The following is a 19,161-nucleotide window of genomic DNA, read 5'->3' as shown; positions in this document are numbered from 1 at the left end:
CGGTGTATGTTACAATAAAACATATACAAATGAATACAAAATGACATACAGTACATAACACCAAACATACATAACAACAAACATCCATGCATACAGTACATGGAACGATGTGCGCTGAGAGTTGGGAAGCAAGTTCAGGGAGTGAGTGATTTCATAAATAAACGTAACACAAAACAAGAAACCACGAACAACATACAGACATGACACAGAAACAGAAACAATGACGCCTGGGGAAGGAACCAAAGGGAGTGACAAATATAGGGAAGGAACCAAAGGGAGTGACATATATAGGGAAGGAACCAAAGGGAGTGACATATATAGGGAAGGAACCAAAGGGAGTGACATGTATAGGGAAGGAACCAAAGGGAGTGACATATATAGGGAAGGAACCAAAGGGAGTGACATATATATAGGGTAGGAACCAAAAGGAGTGACATATATAGGGAAGGAACCAAAGGGAGTGACATATATAGGGAAGGAACCAAAGGGAGTCACATATATAGGGAAGGAACCAAAGGGAGTGACATATATAGGGAAGGTAATCAGGGAAGTGAATGTGTCCAGGTGAGCGTAACGATGGTGACAAATGTTCGCCATAACAAGCAGTCTGGTGACCTAGAGGCCAGAGAAGGAGCACACGTGACAGTACATAACAACATACATACATACATACATACATACATACAGTACATAACAACAACCATGCATACATACAGTACATAACAACATACATACATACACAACCAGTCAAAATTTTTAGAACACCTAAACATTCGCAGATTTTTCTTCATTTTTACTATTTTCTAAGTTGTAGAATAATAGTGAAGACATCAAAACTATGAAATAACACATATGGAATCATGTAGTAACCAAATAAAGTATTTAACAAATCAAAATGTATATTTGAGATTAGAGGTCGACCGATTATGATTTTTCAACGCCGATACCGATTATTGGAGGACCAAAAAAGCCGATCCCGATTAATCTGACAATTTTTTCAAACGTATTTGTAATAATGACAATTACAACAATACTGAATGAACACTTATTTTAACTTAATATTATACATCAATAAAATCAATTTAGCCTCAAATAAATAATGAAACATATTCAATTTGGTTTAAATAATGCAAAAACAAAGTGTTGGAGAAGAAAGTAATATGTGCCAATATGCAATATGTGCCATGTATGTGCCATGTAAAAATGTGTGCCTTGTAAAATGTGTGCCATATAAAATATGTGCCATGTAAAAAAGCTAACGGAACGTTGAAGTTCCTTGCTTAGAACATGAGAACATATGAAAGTTGGTGGTTCCTTTTAACATGAGACTTCAATATTCCAAGGTAAGAGGTTTTAGGTTGTAGTTATGATAGGAATTATAGGACTATTTCTCTCTATATGATTTGTATTTCATATAGCTTTGACTATTGGATGTTCTTATAGGCACTATAGTATTGCCAGTGTAACAGTATAGCTTCTGTCCCTCTCCTCGCCCCTACCTGGGCTCGAACCAGGAACACATCGACAACAGCCACACTCGAAGCAGCATTACCCCTCGCTCCACAAAAGCCTTACAGCGCAAGGGGAATAACTCCACTCCAAATCTAAAAGCGAGTGACGTTTGAAACAATATTAGCGCACATCCAGCTAACTAGCTAGCCATTTCACATTGGTTACACAAGCCATTAGGCTGATATGCTTTGCTTGCGAAGAGCTGCTGGCAAAACGCATGAAAGTGCTGTTTGAATGAATGATTACGGGCCTGCTGCTGCTCAGTCAGACAGCTCTATCAAATCAGACTTAATTATAACATAATAACACACAGAAATACGAGCCTTTGGTCATTAATTTGGTGGAATCCGGAATCCATTTAGAAAACAAAACGTTTATTATTTCAGTGAAATACGGAACCGTTCTGTATTTTATCTAACGGGTGGCATCCATAAGTCTAAATATTCTATTTACATTGCACAACCTTCAATGTTATGTCATAATTACGTAAAATTCTGGCAAATTAGTTCGCAATGAGCCAGGCAGCCCAAACTGTTGCATATACCCTGACTCTGCGTGCAATGAATGCAAGATAAATGACACAATTACACCTGGTTAATATTGCCTGCTAAACTGGATTAGTAGTTATAACTAGTGATTATGATTGATTGTTTTTTATAAGATAGGTTTAATGCTAGAAAGCAATTTACCTTGGCTTCTACTGCATTCGCGTAACAGGCAGGCTCCTCGTGGAGTGCAATGGTTAGAGCGTTGGACTACCCCCCTATCCACATCGATGGAACAGTAGTGGAGAGGGTAGCAAGTTTTAAGTTCCTCAGCAGACACATCACAGACAAACTGAATTGGTCCACTCACACAGACAGCATCGTGAAGAAGGCGCAGCAGCGCCTCTTCAACCTCAGGAGGCTGAAGAAATTCGGCTTGTCACCAAAAGCACTCACAAACTTCTACAGATGCACAATCGAGAGCATCCTGGCGGGCTGCATCACCGCCTGGTACGTCAACTGCTCCGCCCACAACCGTAAGGCTCTCCAGAGGGTAGTGAGGTCTGCACAACGCATCACCGGGGGCAAACTACCTGCCCTCCAGGACACCTACAACACCCGATGTTACAGGAAGGCCATAAAGATCATCAAGGACAACAACCACCCGAGCCACTGCCTGTTCACCCCGCTATCATCCAGAAGGCGAGGTCAGTACAGGTGCATCAAAGCTGGGACCGAGAGACTGAAAAACAGCTTCTATCTCAAGGCCATCAGACTGTTAAACAGCCACCACTAACATTGAGTGGCTGCTGCCAACACACTGACACTGACACTGACTCAACTCCAGCCACTTTAATAATGGGAATTGATGGGAAATGATGTAAAATATATCACTAGCCACTTTAAACAATGCTACCTAATATAATGTTACATACCCTACATTATTCATCTCATATGTATACGTATATACTGTACTCTATATCATCTACTGCATCCTTATGTAATACATGTATCACTAGCCACTTTAACTATGCCACTTTGTTTACATACTCATCTCATATGTATATACTGTACTCGATACCATCTACTGTATCTTGCCTATGCTGCTCTGTACCATCACTCATTCATATATCTTTATGTACATATTCTTTATCCCCTTACACTGTATATAAGACAGTAGTTTTGAAATTGTTAGTTAGATTACTTGTTGGTTATTACTGCATTGTCGGAACTAGAAGCACAAGCATTTCGCTACACTCGCATTAACATCTGCTAACCATGTGTATGTGACAAATAAATTTGATTTGATTTGATTTGATTTAGTTAAATGTACAGTTGCAAGATTGGATCCCTGAGCTGACAAGGTGAAAATCTGTCGTTCTGCCCCTGAACAAGGCAGTTAACCCACCGTTCCTAGGCCGTCATTGAAAATAAGAATGTGTTCTTAACTGACTTGCCTAGTTAAATAAAGGTAGAAATTATTATTTTTTCAATCGGAAATCGGCGCCCAAAAATACCGATTTCCGATTGTTATGAAAACTTGACATCGGCCCTAATTAATCGGCCATTCTCTATTTGAGATACACCTACTCATTTAAAAGTTTTTCTTTATTTTTTTATATATTTTCTACATTGTCGAATAATAATGAAGACAAATAAAAATATATTTTACTTTTGAGATGCTTCAATAGCCACCCTTTTCCTTGATGACAGCTTTGCACACTCTTGGCATTCTCACAACCAGCTCCACCTGGAATGCTTTTCCAACAGTCTTGAAGGGGTTACCACATATGCTGAGCACTTGTTGGCTGCTTTTCCTTCACTCTGAGGTCCAACTCATCCCAAACCATCCCAATTGGGTTGGGGTCGGGTGATTGTGGAGGCCAAGTCATCTGATTCAGCACTCCATCACTCTCCTTCTTACACTGCCTGGAGGTGTTGTCCTGTTGAAAAACAAATGATAGGCCCACTAAGCACAAACCAGATGGAATGGCATATCGCTACAGAATACTGTGGTAGCCATGCTGATTAAGTGTGCCTTGAAATCTAAATAAATCACTGACAGTGTCACCAGCAAAGCACCCCCACACCATCACTCCTCTTCCTCCATGCTTCATGGTGAGAACCACACATGCGGAGATCATCCGTTCACCTACTCTGCGTCTCACAAAGACATGGCGGTTGGAACCAAAAACCATCAGTCCAAAGGACAGATATCCACCGGTCAAATGTCCATTGCTCGTGTTTCTTGGTGCAAGCTTCTTCTTTTTTGTGTCCTTTTAGAAGTGGTTTCTTTGCAGCAATTCGACAATGAAGGCCTGATTCACGTAGTCTCATCTGAACAGTTGATGTTGAGATGTGTCTTTTACTTGAACTCTGTGAAGCATTTATTTGGGCTGTAATTTCTGAGGCTGGTAACTAATGAACTTATCCTCTGCAGCATAGGTAAATCTGGGTCTTCCTTTCTTGTGGCGGTCCTCATGAGAGCCAGTTTCATCGTAGCGCTTGATGGTTTTTGCGACTGCACTTTTGACTGACCTTCATGTCTTAAAGTAATAATGGACTGTTGTTTCTCTTTGTTTATTTGAGCTGTTCTTTCCATAATATGGACTTGGTCTTTTACCAAATAGGGCTATCTTCTGTATACCACCCCTACCTTATCACAACACAACTGAGAAGGAAAGAAATTCCACAAATTAACTTTTAACAAGGCACACCTGTTAATTGAAATGCATTCCAGGTGACTACCTCATGAAGCTGGTTGAGAGAATGCCAAGAGTGTGCAAAGCTGTCATCAAGGCAAAGGGTGGCTACTTTGAAGCATCTCAAAAGTAAAATATATTTTTATTTGTCTTCACTATTATTTGACAATGTAGAATAAAAAAATGTAAAATAAAGAAAAACCCTTGAATGAGTAGGTGTAAGCAAATTGTTGATTGGTACAGTACATACGTACATACTTACATGTATGTATCTCCTGAGTGGTGCAGCTGTCTAAGGCACTGCATCTCAGTGCTAGAGGTGTCACTACAGTCCCTGGTTCGATTCCGGTATGTATCCCAACCGGCCGTGATTGGGAGTCCCATAGGGCGGTGCACAATTGGCCCAGCGTCTTCCGGGTTAGGGTTTGGCTGGGGTAGGCCGTCGTTGTAAATAAGAATTTGTTCTTAACTGACTTGCCTAGTTAGTAAAGGTTAAATAAATAAAATAAAAATACATACAGACCAACAAACATACATACATATTGTATTTCTCTCTCTCCCCTCCCAGGTCGTGTAGGCACGCCCCATTTCATGGCCCCAGAGGTGGTGAAGAGGGAACCGTATGGGAAGCCTGTAGATGTGTGGGGCTGTGGAGTCATCCTGTTCATCCTGCTATCTGGCTGCCTGCCATTCTACGGTACTAAGGAACGCCTGTTCGAAGCCATCTGCAGGGGAAAATACAAGGTAGTAGTTGATTTACCAAACGCCAATAACACTGCTCAGTGTACCTACAGTATGGTATTAGTAGCCTTATCCTGAAAGCATCCGTGTGTGTGTGTGTGTGTGTGTGTGTGTGTGTGTGTGTGTGTGTGTGTGTGTGTGTGTGTGTGTGTGTGTGTGTGTGTGTGTGTGTGTGTGTGTGTGTGTGTGTGTGTGTGTGTGTGTGTGTGTGTGTGTGTGTGTGTGTGTGTGTGTGTCTCCAGCTGAACCCCAGGCATTGGGGACATATCTCAGAGAGTGCTAAGGACCTGGTGAGACGCATGCTCATGCTAGATCCTGCAGAGAGAATCACTGTCTACGAGGCACTCAACCACCCCTGGCTCAAGGTACACACACATATATATATATACACATATATACACACACACACACAAAAACACACTTTCTTCAACCACCCCTGGATCAATGTAGACACACACACAATGATTTATTGGGCTAGTGATAGGCTAGTAAAGTGTGTGTGTGTGTGTGTGTGTGCGTGCGTGCGTGCGTGTGTGTGTTGATCAGGAGAGAGACCGTTATGCCTATAAGATCCACCTGCTAGAGACGGTGGAACAGCTGAGGAAGTTCAACGCCAGGAGAAAGCTCAAGGTTAGCTCCACAAATTCTACTTTCATTTTCTAGTTGGAATGACAATATAAGTGTTATTGTTTTGGAACGTTTGGTGCTAAAATGGAGGACGGTTTATCTAACTGTCTGTGTCTCAGGGAGCCGTACTGGCAGCAGTCTCCAGTCACAAGTTTAACTCCTTTTATGGAGACCCACCAGAGGAGATGCCTGACTTCCCTGAAGACCCCACATCCTCAGGTAGAAGGAACACACACACACACACACTGACAGACATACATAAACAAACACACACCAACACACACACACAGACACATCAACACAGACACACCCATGACAACAAAGCTGTTACCACAGCGAGGTGAAAATCCAGAGACACTACTATCATTCAGGAAGAAGCAGTCCAGGGGCCTCCCGAGTGGCGTAGCAGTCTAAGAGGTCCAGGGGCCTCCTGAGTGGCGTAGCAGTCTAAGAGGTCCAGGGGCCTCCCGAGTGGCGTAGCAGTCTAAGAGGTCCAGGGGCCTCCCAAGTGGCGTAGCAGTCTAAGAGGTCCAGGGGCCTCCCGAGTGGCGTAGCAGTCTAAGAGGCGTTACTAAGGTCCAGGGGCCTCCCGAGTGGCGTAGCCGTCTAAGAGGTGTTACTAAGGTCCAGGGGCCTCCCGAGTGGCGTAGCCGTCTAAGAGGTGTTACTAAGGTCTAGGAGCCTCCCGAGTGGCGTAGCAGTCTAAGAGGTGTTACTAAGGTCCAGGGGCCTCCCGAGTGGCATAGCAGTCTAAGAGGCATTACTAAGGTTCTAGGGTTCATATCCCGGGCTGTCCCACAACCGGCCGTGGTCGGGAGTCCTATAGTACGACGCACAATTGGCCTAGCGTCGTCTGGGTTAGGGGAGGGTTTGGCCCAGCATCGTCCGGGTTAGGGGAGGGTTTGGCCCAGTGTCATCCGAGTTAGGGGAGGGTTTGGCCCAGCATCGTCCGAGTTAGGGGAGGGTTTGGCCCAGCGTCGTCCGGGATAGGGGAGGGTTTGGCCCAGCGTCGTCCGGGATAGGGAGGGTTTGGCCCAGCGTCCGTCCGGGTTAGGGAGGGTTTGGCCCAGCGTCGTCCGGGTTAGAACGGTCAATGATGAGCCAAGATCAAAAAGGTAAAAAACTTTTTAAAAAATAAAACTAACTAAGGTCCAGGGGCCTCCCGAAAGTGGCATAGCAGTCTAAGAGGCATTACTAGGTTCTAGGGTTCATATCCGGGCTGTCCCACAACCGGCCGTGGTCGGGAGTCCTATAGTAGGTCGTCGGGGTTAGGGAGAGGGTTTGGGGTGGGGCTTTACCTGACTCTTCCGGGTTAGGGGAGGGTTTGCATCCTAGGGGAGGGTTTGGCCCAGTCCGAGTTAGGGGAGGATTTGGCCCAGCGTCGTCGGGATAGGGGAGGGGCTTGTCCGGGTTAGGGGGCGGTGGGGCTTTGGGCCTGGTGGGCCTGGTGCCTGCGGGCTGACCCCAGATGCCAGTTGAACGGTCAATGATGAGCCAAGATCAAAAAAGGTAAAAAACTTTTTAAAAAAGAAAAAAAAGGAAGAGGCAGTCCTGTGTCCTATGAGGTTTTGTCTTTTTCAAGGTGTTGTTTTCACAAAGAAAGTATCTCTGTTATCATCTATGCATAAGTCACTTTAATAACTCTATCCACATGTACAGTGCCTTGCGAAAGTATTCGGCCCCCTTGAACTTTGCGACCTTTTGCCACATTTCAGGCTTCAAACATAAAGATATAAAACTGTATTTTTTTGTGAAGAATCAACAACAAGTGGGACACAATCATGAAGTGGAACGACATTTATTGGATATTTCAAACTTTTTTAACAAATCAAAAACTGAAAAATTGGGCGTGCAAAATGACACAGTACTGCTGTTATTTTTGTTGGACTAACAAGTCAATTCAGCATCTCAGAAATCTTTGGATGGTCTGCACTGTTTAGTCAGGGAAAGTTTTCAGGGAATGTTTTCAGGGAACGTTTTCAATTAATATTTCAGGGAATGTTTTCAGTGAATGTTTCAGGGAATGTTTTCAGGGAATGTTTTCAATTAATATTTCAGGGAATGTTTTCAGTGAATGTTTCAGGGAATGTTTTCAGTGAATGTCTCAGGGAATGTTTTCAGTAAATGTTTTCAGAGAATGTTTCAGAGAATGTTTCAGGGAATGTTTTCAGTGAATGTTTCAGGGAATGTTTTCAGATAATGTTTCAGATAATGTTTTCAGGGAATGTTTTCCGGGGATGTTTTCAGAGAATGTTTTCAGGGAATAATGTTTTCAGGGGGAATGTTTTCACAGAATGTTTCAGGGAATGGGATGTTTTTTCAGAGAATGTTTCAGGGAATGTTTTCAGTGAATGTTTCAGGGAATGTTTTCAGATAATGTTTCAGATAATGTTTTCAGGGAATGTTTTCCGGGGATGTTTTCAGAGAATGTTTTCAGGGAATGTTTCAGTAAATGTTTCAGCCACGATTCCAGTTCTTATTTACCATTTTTGTTTCCATGTAGTGTAATGTAGTCCCTATATGAGAATGACATGTAATCTGTAATGTGATTGTGTTGTTTGTGTTAATGCTGCCATGGTGATAGGACTACTAGTAGCAGAACGTAGGTATCCCTCCTCTAGGTATATACTGCTCTGTGTGTCTGTTCTCTAACTGTCTGTGTTGTCCCTAGTTCTCTAGCAGTAAACTCTGAGATAGTTCTCTAGCAGTCAACTCTTAGATAGTTCTCTAGCAGTCAACTCTGAGATAGTTCTCTAGCAGTCATCTCCGAGATAGTTCTCTAGCAGTCAACTCTTAGATAGTTCTCTAGTAGTCAACTCTTAGATAGTTCTCTAGCAGTCAACTCTTAGATAGGTTTCTAGCAGTCAACTTTGAGATAGTTCTCTAGCAGTCAACTCTTAGATAGTTCTCTAGCAGTCAACTCTGAGATAGTTCTCTAGCAGTCAACTCTTAGTTCTCTACCAGTCAACTTGGAGATAGTTCTTTAGCAGTCAAGTCTGAGATAGTTCTCTAGCAGTCAACTCTGAGATAGTTCTCTGGCAGTCAACTCTTAGAGAGTTCTCTGGCAGTCAACTCTGAGATAGTTTTCCAGCAGTCAACTGAGATAATTCTCCAGCAGTCAACTCTGAGAGTTCTCTAGCAGTCAACTCTGAGATAGTTCTCCAGCAGTCAACTCTGAGATGGATATCTAGCAGTCAACTCTGAGATAGTTCTCCAGCAGTCAACTCGTAGTTCTCTACCAGTCAACTTGGAGATAGTTCTTTAGCAGTCAACTCTGAGATGGTTCTCTAGCAGTCAACTCTGAGATAGTTCTCTAGCAGTCAACTCTGAGATAGTTCTCTAGCAGTCAACTCTGAGATAGTTCTCTAGCAGTCAACTTGGTGATAGTTCTCTAGCAGTCAACTCTGAGATGGTTCTCTAGCAGTCAACTCTGAGATGGTTCTCTAGCAGTCAACTCTGAGATAGTTCTCTTGCAGTCAACTCTGAGATGGTTCTCCAGCAGTCAATTCTGAGATAGTTCTCCATCAGTCAACTCTGAGATAGTTCTTTAACAGTCAAGTCTGAGATAGTTCTCCAGCAGTCAACTCTGAGAAGGTTCTCTAGCAGTCATGTCTGAGATGGTTCTGTAGCAGTCAACTCTGAGATGGTTATCCAGCAGTCAACTCTGAGATAGTTCTCCAGCAGTCAACTCTGAGATAGTTCTCTAGCAGTCAACTCTGAGATAGTTCTCCAGCAGTCAACTCTGAGATAGTTCTCCAGCAGTCAACTCTGAGAGAGTTCTCCAGCAGTCAACTCTGAGATAGTTCTCTAGCAGTCAACTCTGAGATAGTTCTTCAGCAGTCAACTCTGAGATGGTTCTCTAGCAGTCAACTCTGAGATAGTCCTCCAGCAGTCAACTCTGAGATAGTTCTCTAGCAGTCAACTCTGAGATAGTTCTCTAGCAGTCAACTCTGAGATAGTTCTCTAGCAGTCAACTTGGAGATAGCTCTCTAGCAGTCAACTTGGAGATAGCTCTCTAGCAGTCAACTTGGAGATAGTTCTCTAGCAGTCAACTCTGAGATAGTTCTCTAGCAGTCAACTCTTAGATAGGTTTCTAGCAGTCAACTCTGAGATAGTTCTCTAGCAGTCAACTCTTAGATAGTTCTCTAGCAGTCAGCTCTGAGATAGTTCTCTAGCAGTCAACTCTTAGTTCTCTACCAGTCAACTTGGAGATAGTTCTTTAGCAGTCAACTCTGAGAGGGTTCTCTAGCAGTCAACTCTGAGATAGTTCTCTAGCAGTGAACTCTGAGATAGTCCTCTGGCAGTCAACGCTTAGATAGTTCTCCAGCAGTCAACTCTGAGATAGTTCTCTAGCAGTCAACTCTGAGATAGTCCTCTGGCAGTCAACGCTTAGATAGTTCTCCAGCAGTCAACTCTGAGATAGTTCTCCAGCAGTCAACTCTGAGATAGTTCTCTAGCAGTCAACTCTGAGATAGTTCTCTAGCAGTCAACTTGGAGATAGCTCTCTAGCAGTCAACTTGGAGATAGCTCTCTAGCAGTCAACTTGGAGATAGTTCTCTAGCAGTCAACTCTGAGATAGTTCTCTAGCAGTCAACTCTTAGATAGGTTTCTAGCAGTCAACTCTGAGATAGTTCTCTAGCAGTCAACTCTTAGATAGTTCTCTAGCAGTCAGCTCTGAGATAGTTCTCTAGCAGTCAACTCTTAGTTCTCTACCAGTCAACTTGGAGATAGTTCTTTAGCAGTCAACTCTGAGAGGGTTCTCTAGCAGTCAACTCTGAGATAGTTCTCTAGCAGTCAACTCTGAGATAGTTCTCTAGCAGTCAACTCTGAGATAGTCCTCTGGCAGTCAACGCTTAGATAGTTCTCTGGCAGTCAACTCTGAGAGAGTTCTCCAGCAGTCAACTCTGAGATGGTTCTCTAGCAGTCAACTCTGAGATGGTTCTCTAGCAGTCAACTCTGAGATAGTTCTCTAGCAGTCAACTCTGAGATAGTTCTCTAGCAGTCAACTCTGAGATGGTTCTCTAGCAGTCAACTCTGAGATGGTTCTCTAGCAGTCAACTCTGAGATAGTTCTCCAGCAGTCAACTCTGAGATAGTTCTCCAGCAGTCAACTCTGAGATAGTTTTCCAGCAGTCAACTCTGAGATAGTTCTCTAGCAGTCAACTCTGAGATAGTTCTCTAGCAGTCAACGCTTAGATAGTTCTCTGGCAGTCAACGCTTAGATAGTTCTCCAGCAGTCAACTCTGAGAGAGTTCTCCAGCAGTCAACTCTGAGAGAGTTCTCTAGCAGTCAACTCTGAGATGGTTCTCTAGCAGTCAACTCTGAGATAGTTCTCTAGCAGTCAACTCTGAGATGGTTCTCCAGCAGTCAACTCTGAGATAGTTCTCTAGCAGTCAACTCTGAGATAGTTCTCCAGCAGTCAACTCTGAGAGAGTTCTCCAGCAGTCAACTCTGAGATGGTTCTCTAGCAGTCAACTCTGAGATGGTTCTCTAGCAGTCAACTCTGAGATAGTTCTCTAGCAGTCAACTCTGAGATAGTTCTCTAGCAGTCATCTCCGAGATAGTTCTCTAGCAGTCAACTCTTAGATAGTTCTCTAGCAGTCAACTCTGAGATAGTTCTCCAGCAGTCAACTCTGAGATAGTTCTCCAGCAGTCAACTCTGAGATAGTTTTCCAGCAGTCAACTCTGAGATAGTTCTCTAGCAGTCAACTCTGAGATAGTTCTCTAGCAGTCAACGCTTAGATAGTTCTCTGGCAGTCAGCAGCTCTAGATAGTTCTCCAGCAGTCAACTCTGAGAGAGTTCTCTAGCAGTCAACTCTGAGATGAGTTCTCCAGCAGTCAACTCTGAGAGAGTTCTCCAGCAGTCAACTCTGAGAGAGTTCTCTAGCAGTCAACTCTGAGATGGTTCTCTAGCAGTCAACTCTGAGATAGTTCTCCAGCAGTCAACTCTGAGATAGTTCTCCAGCAGTCAACTCTGAGATAGTTCTCTAGCAGTCAACTCTGAGATAGTTCTCCAGCAGCCAACTCTGAGATCCTGCCTACAGTATGTCTGCTTTGTGATTTGTGCATTTGTTGTTTTATTGTTATTATTATTATTTGTCCCTTTAGCTTTATCATATTCATTGTATTCTCTTTTGTGCTACTGTTGTGTAACTGACTGATGTGTGTGTGTGTGTGTGTGTGTGTGTGTGTGTGTGTGTGTGTGTGTGTGTGTGTGTGTGTGTGTGTGTGTGTGTGTGTGTGTGTGTGTCTGTGTGTCTGTGTCTGTGTGTGTCTGTACAGGGGCTGTGTCTCAGGTGCTGGACAGCCTGGAGGAGATCCATGCGTTGACAGACTGCAGTGAGAAAGATATAGACTTCCTACACAGTGTCTTTCAAGATGAGCATCTACACACACTACTAGACGTGAGTGGATACACACACACACACACAGTATACAGATGCTACTTGAGAGGACCTCAAACACCTACACAACACACACACATACAGTATACGCATTCTACATGAGCGGACTGCAGGGTAGCCTAGTGGTTAGAGTGTTGTACTAGTAACCGGAAGGTTGCAAGTTCAAACCCCCGAGCTGACAAGGTACAAATCTATCATTCTGCTCCTGAACAGGCAGTTAACCCACTGTTCCCAGGCTGTCATTGACAATAAGAATTTGTTCTTAACTGACTTGCCTAGTTAAATAAAGGTTCACCTACACCACTCACACATACTAAGACAAGAAATGCTAGTCAGGTCACTAAAATCGAAGTCAGTAGAAAACAGTAGATAGTTTACTGTCTCTCTCTCTCTCTAACAATCATACAGTCTGTCCTCTAACAATCATACAGTCTCTCCTCCTCTAACAATCATACAGTATCTCCTCCTCTAACAATCATATAGTATCTCCTCTAACAATCATACAGTCTCTCCTCTAACAATCATACATATTCTAATAACATATCGTCTGTTCCCCTGCCTCTCCTCTCGCTCTCTCCATTTCAATCTCTCACTATCCAGTACTTTGTCTCTCTCTCTTTATTTTTTTTCTCTCCCTCTGTTTCTCTCTCTCTGTATGTCTCTCTCTCTCCCTCTCTTGCTCTCTCTCTAACAATCATACAGTCTCTCCTCCTCTAACAATCATACAGTATCTCCTCCTCTAACAATCATACAGTCTCTCTCTCTAACAATCATACAGTCTCTCCTCCTCTAACAATCATACAGTCTCTCCTCCTCTAACAATCATAGAGTCTCTCCTCTAACAATCATACAGTCTCTCCTCCTCTAACAATCATACAGTCTCTCCTCCTCTAACAATCATAGAGTCTCTCCTCTAACAATCATACAATCTCTCCTCCTCTAACAATCATACAGTCTCTCCTCCTCTAACAATCATACAGTCTCTCCTCCTCTAACAATCATACAGTCTCTCCTCCTCTAACAATCATACAGTCTCTCCTCCTCTAACAATCATACAGTCTCTCCTCCTCTAACAATCATACAGTATCTCCTCCTCTAACAATCATACAGTCTCTCCTCCTCTAACAATCATACAGTCTCTCCTCTAACAATCATACAGTATCTCCTCCTCTAACAATCATACAGTCTCTCCTCCTCTAACAATCATAGAGTCTCTCCTCTAACAATCATACAGTCTCTCCTCCTCTAACAATCATAGTCTCTCCTCTAACAATCATACAGTCTCTCCTCTAACAATCATACAGTCTCTCCTCCTCTAACAATCATATAGTCTCTCCTCCTCTAACAATCATACAGTCTCTCCTCCTCTAACAATCATACAGTATCTCCTCCTCTAACAATCATACAATCTCTCCTCCTCTAACAATCATACAGTCTCTCCTCCTCTAACAATCATACAGTCTCTCCTCCTCTAACAATCATAGTCTCTCCTCTAACAATCATACAGTCTCTCCTCTAACAATCATACAGTCTCTCCTCCTCTAACAATCATATAGTCTCTCCTCCTCTAACAATCATACAGTCTCTCCTCCTCTAACAATCATACAGTCTCTCCTCCTCTAACAATCATACAGTCTCTCCTCCTCTAACAATCATACAGTCTCTCCTCCTCTAACAATCATAGTCTCTCCTCTAACAATCATACAGTCTCTCCTCTAACAATCATACAGTCTCTCCTCCTCTAACAATCATACAGTCTCTCCTCCTCTAACAATCATATAGTATCTCCTCTAACAATCATACAGTCTCTCCTCTAACAATCATACATATTCTAAAAACATATCGTCTGTTCCCCTGCCTCTCCTCTCGCTCTCTCCATTTCAATCTCTCACTATCCAGTACTTTGTCTCTCTCTTTATTTTTTTTTCTCTCTCTCTGTCTCTCTCTCTCTCTGTCTCCCTCTGTTTCTCTCTCTCTGTCTCTCTCTCTCTCTGTCTCCCTCTGTTTCTCTCTCTCTCTCTCTCTCTCTCTCTGTCTCCCTCTGTTTCTCTCTCTCTCTCCCTCTCTTGCTCTCTCTCCCTCTCTTGCTCTCTCTCTCTAACAATCATACAGTCTGTCCTCTAACAATCATATAGTATCTCCTCTAACAATCATACAGTATCTCCTCCTCTAACAATCATACAGTATCTCCTCTAACAATCATACAGTATCTCCTCTAACAATCATATAGTATCTCCTCCTCTAACAATCATACAGTATCTCCTCTAACAATCATACAGTATCTCCTCTAACAATCATACAGTCTCTCCTCCTCTAACAATCATACAGTCTCTCCTCCTCTAACAATCATATAGTCTCTCCTCTAACAATCATACAGTCTCTCCTCCTCTAACAATCATACAGTCTCTCCTCCTCTAACAATCATACCGTCTCTCCTCCTCTAACAATCATATAGTCTCTCCTCTAACAATCATACAGTCTCTCCTCCTCTAACAATCATACCGTCTCTCCTCCTCTAACAATCATATAGTCTCTCCTCTAACAATCATACAGTCTCTCCTCCTCTAACAATCATATAGTCTCTCCTCTAACAATCATACAGTCTCTCCTCCACTAACAATCATACAGTATCTCCTCCACTAACAATCAAACAGTCTCTCCTCCTCTAACAATCATACAGTATCTCCTCTAACAATCATATAGTATCTCCTCCTCTAACAATCATACAGTATCTCCTCCTCTAACAATCATACAGTATCTCCTCCTCTAACAATCATACAGTATCTCCTCTAACAATCATATAGTATCTCCTCCTCTAACAATCATACAGTCTCTCCTCCTCTAACAATCATACAGTCTCTCCTCCTCTAACAATCATACCGTCTCTCCTCCTCTAACAATCATATAGTCTCTCCTCTAACAATCATACAGTCTCTCCTCCTCTAACAATCATATAGTCTCTCCTCTAACAATCATACAGTCTCTCCTCCTCTAACAATCATACAGTATCTCCTCCTCTAACAATCATACAGTATCTCCTCCTCTAACAATCATATAGTATCTCCTCCTGTAACAATCATACAGTCTCTCCTCCTCTAACAATCATATAGTATCTCCTCCTGTAACAATCATACAGTCTCTCCTCTAACAATCATACATATTCTAATAACATATCGTCTGTTCCCCTGCCTCTCCTCTCGCTCTCTCCATTTCAATCTCTCACTATCCAGTACTTTGTCTCTCTCTCTCTTTATTTTTTTTTCTCTCTCTCTCTGTCTCACTCTCTGTCCCACTCCTTTGACAGTGTTTTCTGTGTTTTGTCTGTCAACCAGAACTCATAGCAGCCAGCCAAACACCAAATCTCTCTGCTCTAGAGGGAACCAGTCGTTCACTGCCATAACACACACACTGCCAGGGAAGCCAGGCTGCGCTCCTCATGATTTCATGCCACATTAGTAGAGAAGCTATCTGGCTGGGAGAAACATGGTGTGTGTGTGGTGTGTGGTGTGTGTGTGTGTGTGTGTGTGTGTGTGTGTGTGTGTGTGTGTGTGTGTGTGTGTGTGTGTGTGTGTGTGTGTGTGTGTGTGTGTGTGTGTGTGTGTGTGTGTGTGTGTGTGTGTGTGTACTGAAAGCTAGCTGGCTTGAAGGAACTGGATGCTACTAAAGTGTTTAAAGTTCACTTGAGGCCTGTTGACTCTAGAAAATTATCTTAATCCTGTCAGGGTCTTGGGAACACTTGAAACCTTTTATCACAAGACCAACATACAACAGTTAACGTCAGCTTATGGCAGCTGATTTACTGCAACACAGACATAACACAAACCCTTATCTAGGTAAGTTGTCTGGCGAACGATAACAAGCTGACACACAGAACAGTTTGTGTCATGCCTTCATTAAGGCAGTTGTTTTAAGCTGAAACATATAACGACGTACATCCAGACCTCTGTTGACCCTGTGGGCTGGTTTATTTGGTTCTTTATGAGTTAGCGTTAAGCCTTGAGAGCTACGGCAACAATATCTTAAATCTAAGGATGGGGAGTCTGGAGGGGGTTGGGAGACGGAATTACCAAATAGTGTTATAAAAGGGTTGATGGAGAATGGAGGAGTGGGGGAGGAGGAAGGAGTCAGTGAGGAGGAAGAGGTTAGGGAGGAGGGAGGAGTTAGGGAGGGGGAAGGAGTTAGGGAGGAGGAAGAGGTTAGGGAGGAGGAAGGAGTCAGTGAGGAGGAAGGTGTTAGGGAGGAGGAAGAGGTTAGGGAGGAGGGAGTTAGGGAGGAGGAAGTGGTTAGGGAGGAGGGAGTTTGGGAGGAGGAAGGGGGGGTTAAGAAGGGAGTTAGGGAGTTAGGGAGGAGGAGGGCGTTAGGAAGGGTGAAGGAGGAAGGAGTTGAGGAGGAGGCTATTGCTTTCAGACCTTGCCCCAGGGGCTGAATGGGTGCAAGATGAGAAGTAGAAAGAGACACTCTCCCTGGGAAGGCCTTTCACTAGGAACCTGTTGCTGCAGATGTCCATTCAAAACCCAGACCCAGCTGAAGAGAGAGCGATATAGAGAGAGCGAGACCACACTCCTGCACTGAAAATTGAGAGAAGAGCGAGCCAAACTCCATCACTACAAAATTGAGAGAAGAGCGAGCCAGACTCCATCACTGAAAAGAGAGAAATATAGAGCAACCACAGACTCTTTCAACTGAAAAGAGAGAAAAACCTCCACATTGCTGCTCTGAAAGCCACAGAAAGAAGGAGAGCGACATAGAGAGAGACCCAGCCTGAAAAGAGAGAGAGAGAACAATGGGTGCTATTGTCAGGCCTTAGTCCCTTTCACTGCCTTTTCTCCAGGCTCCAGACTCCTGCAGTAGGCTATCTGTGAGTACATCTGTAGGGCTGACGTTACCATCCTCTCCACTCAGACACAGAGAGGCTCAGGGAAACTACAGATCCACTCGGCACGGAATGGACGTACTGTAACAGTAGCCTACTGAAGTCTGGATGCTAAGCTAGTTTAGCGCTTATTGTGTCTATTCTCTTCTGGGTTAGGGTGTGTGGCTACTGCTTGGGATCTGGTTGGTGAGTCGATCTTGTTGCTTGTGTGTGTATGTGTATGAGTATCAGTGGTGTATTAGCTCGACAGTTAGCGTACCCTGTGTGTTTTAACTTGAAGGTGAAAGTGAGTGTTGGGCCAGTAATCGAAAGGTCGCTGGTTCAAATCCCAGAGATGACAAGGTGAAACACTGTTCATGTGCCCTTGAGCAAGGCACTTTACCCCAATTGCTCATGTAAATCACTCTGGATTAGAGTGTCTGCTAAATGACTCAAATGGGATGGAGTAAGGCTCTGATGATTGGTTGTTTTCACTGTGACTTCAGACATAACAGTGATGTTACAGTGACTGTGTATATATATATATATATTCACTTCATATGATAATTACATACCATTCAGCAGATGCTTTTACCAATGCGACTTACAGTCATGCGTTTGACATATGAGTGGCCCCAGCGGGAAATGAACCTACAACCCTTTGCTTTGCAAGCGACGTGCACTAGCAACTGAGCCATACTGGAAAGCAGTTACAATTGTTTTGGTAACACTTTCCTTAACACCCAGTGTAATAACAAAAAATGGCTACTTTGAAGAATCTCAAATATGAAATTTATTTTGATTTGTTAAACACTTTTTTTGGTTATTACATGATTCCACATGTGTTATTTCATAGTTTTGATGTCTTCACTATTATTCTACAATTTAGAAAATAGTTTAAAAAAATAAAGAAATACCCTGGAATGAGCAGGTGTGTCCAAACGTTTGATTGGTACTGTATACTCGGGCGGCAGGGTAGCCTTGTGGTTAGAGCGTTGGACTAGTAACCGGAAGGTTGCAGGTTCAAACCCCTGAGCTGACAAGGTACAAATCTGTTGTTCTGTCCCTGAACAGGCAGTTAACCCACTGTTCCTAGGCTGTCATTGAAAATAAGAATTTGTGCATAACTGACTTGCCTGGTTAAATAAATCAAATAAAATAAAAAAAATGTATGTATGTTAGTATTGGTATTCAAACACAGCTCTGGTCCTCCTACAGTAAATGAACAGTGTGTTTTATAAGAAATGTTTAATAACAGAGCACTTCACAGACGGCAAGCAACAGCATCATGGTGAAAGAATGAGCTGGGACACAGATGAATAATATGTGGACCATAGTTGATCGAAAAGCAACATATCCTCTTCGCTGCTGAGACTTCCCTTCATAAAACCTACACTCACTCATAAGTGTGTGTGTGTGTGTGTGTGTGTGTGTGTGTGTGTGTGTGTGTGTGTGTGTGTGTGTGTGTTTCTAAGGTAAGGAACAGTAGGAGCAGAGAGACAGAGCATCTGAACTCTGAACTTTCTCTACTGCTCAGTACACTCCCCACTATCACACACAACACACAGACATCTGTCTAAACATGGTTGATTCTATCTCCCACTGCTAATGCAGGCACCACAGACATCTCAAACATTCATAAATACTCTCCTTGTTTTCCCATAAAATAACCCCTTTAAAGGAGCTTAACAATGACACAGCTAATCCAGTATCTGAATATCACTGTGTGTTAGTGTTTACGTTTCAAGTAACACACATATTTGCTCATTACAAATAAGTTGACAGGGGGAGAGCCACAGGATGTGCATGTCTCCATAAACAGTGCCGTTCCAAGCAGAT

At 43.1% G+C, this 19,161-nt stretch overlaps 1 protein-coding gene across 17 annotated transcripts in view; it reads left to right on the top strand.

The window, feature by feature from the left end:
* LOC112224679 (peripheral plasma membrane protein CASK-like) overlaps positions 1 to 19,161 on the top strand; it is a 219,969-nt gene that overhangs the window by 141,809 nt on the left and 58,999 nt on the right. For 6 of the 17 annotated variants that reach the window (XM_042319929.1, XM_042319927.1, XM_042319926.1 and 3 more), the window contains 6 exons: positions 5,268 to 5,446; positions 5,683 to 5,805; positions 5,987 to 6,070; positions 6,187 to 6,286; positions 8,652 to 8,669; positions 12,349 to 12,470. In XM_042319929.1, the coding sequence (XP_042175863.1) occupies positions 5,268 to 5,446; positions 5,683 to 5,805; positions 5,987 to 6,070; positions 6,187 to 6,286; positions 8,652 to 8,669; positions 12,349 to 12,470 (626 nt within the window). The other 11 variants (XM_042319934.1, XM_042319939.1, XM_042319928.1 and 8 more) reach the window with 5 other exon arrangements.

Source organism: Oncorhynchus tshawytscha, linkage group LG03 (assembly GCF_018296145.1).
Source record: "Oncorhynchus tshawytscha isolate Ot180627B linkage group LG03, Otsh_v2.0, whole genome shotgun sequence".
Lineage (NCBI taxonomy): Eukaryota > Metazoa > Chordata > Actinopteri > Salmoniformes > Salmonidae > Oncorhynchus > Oncorhynchus tshawytscha.
Note: the sequence above shows the minus strand (reverse complement) of the source record. Positions and strands in the feature narration are given on the sequence as shown.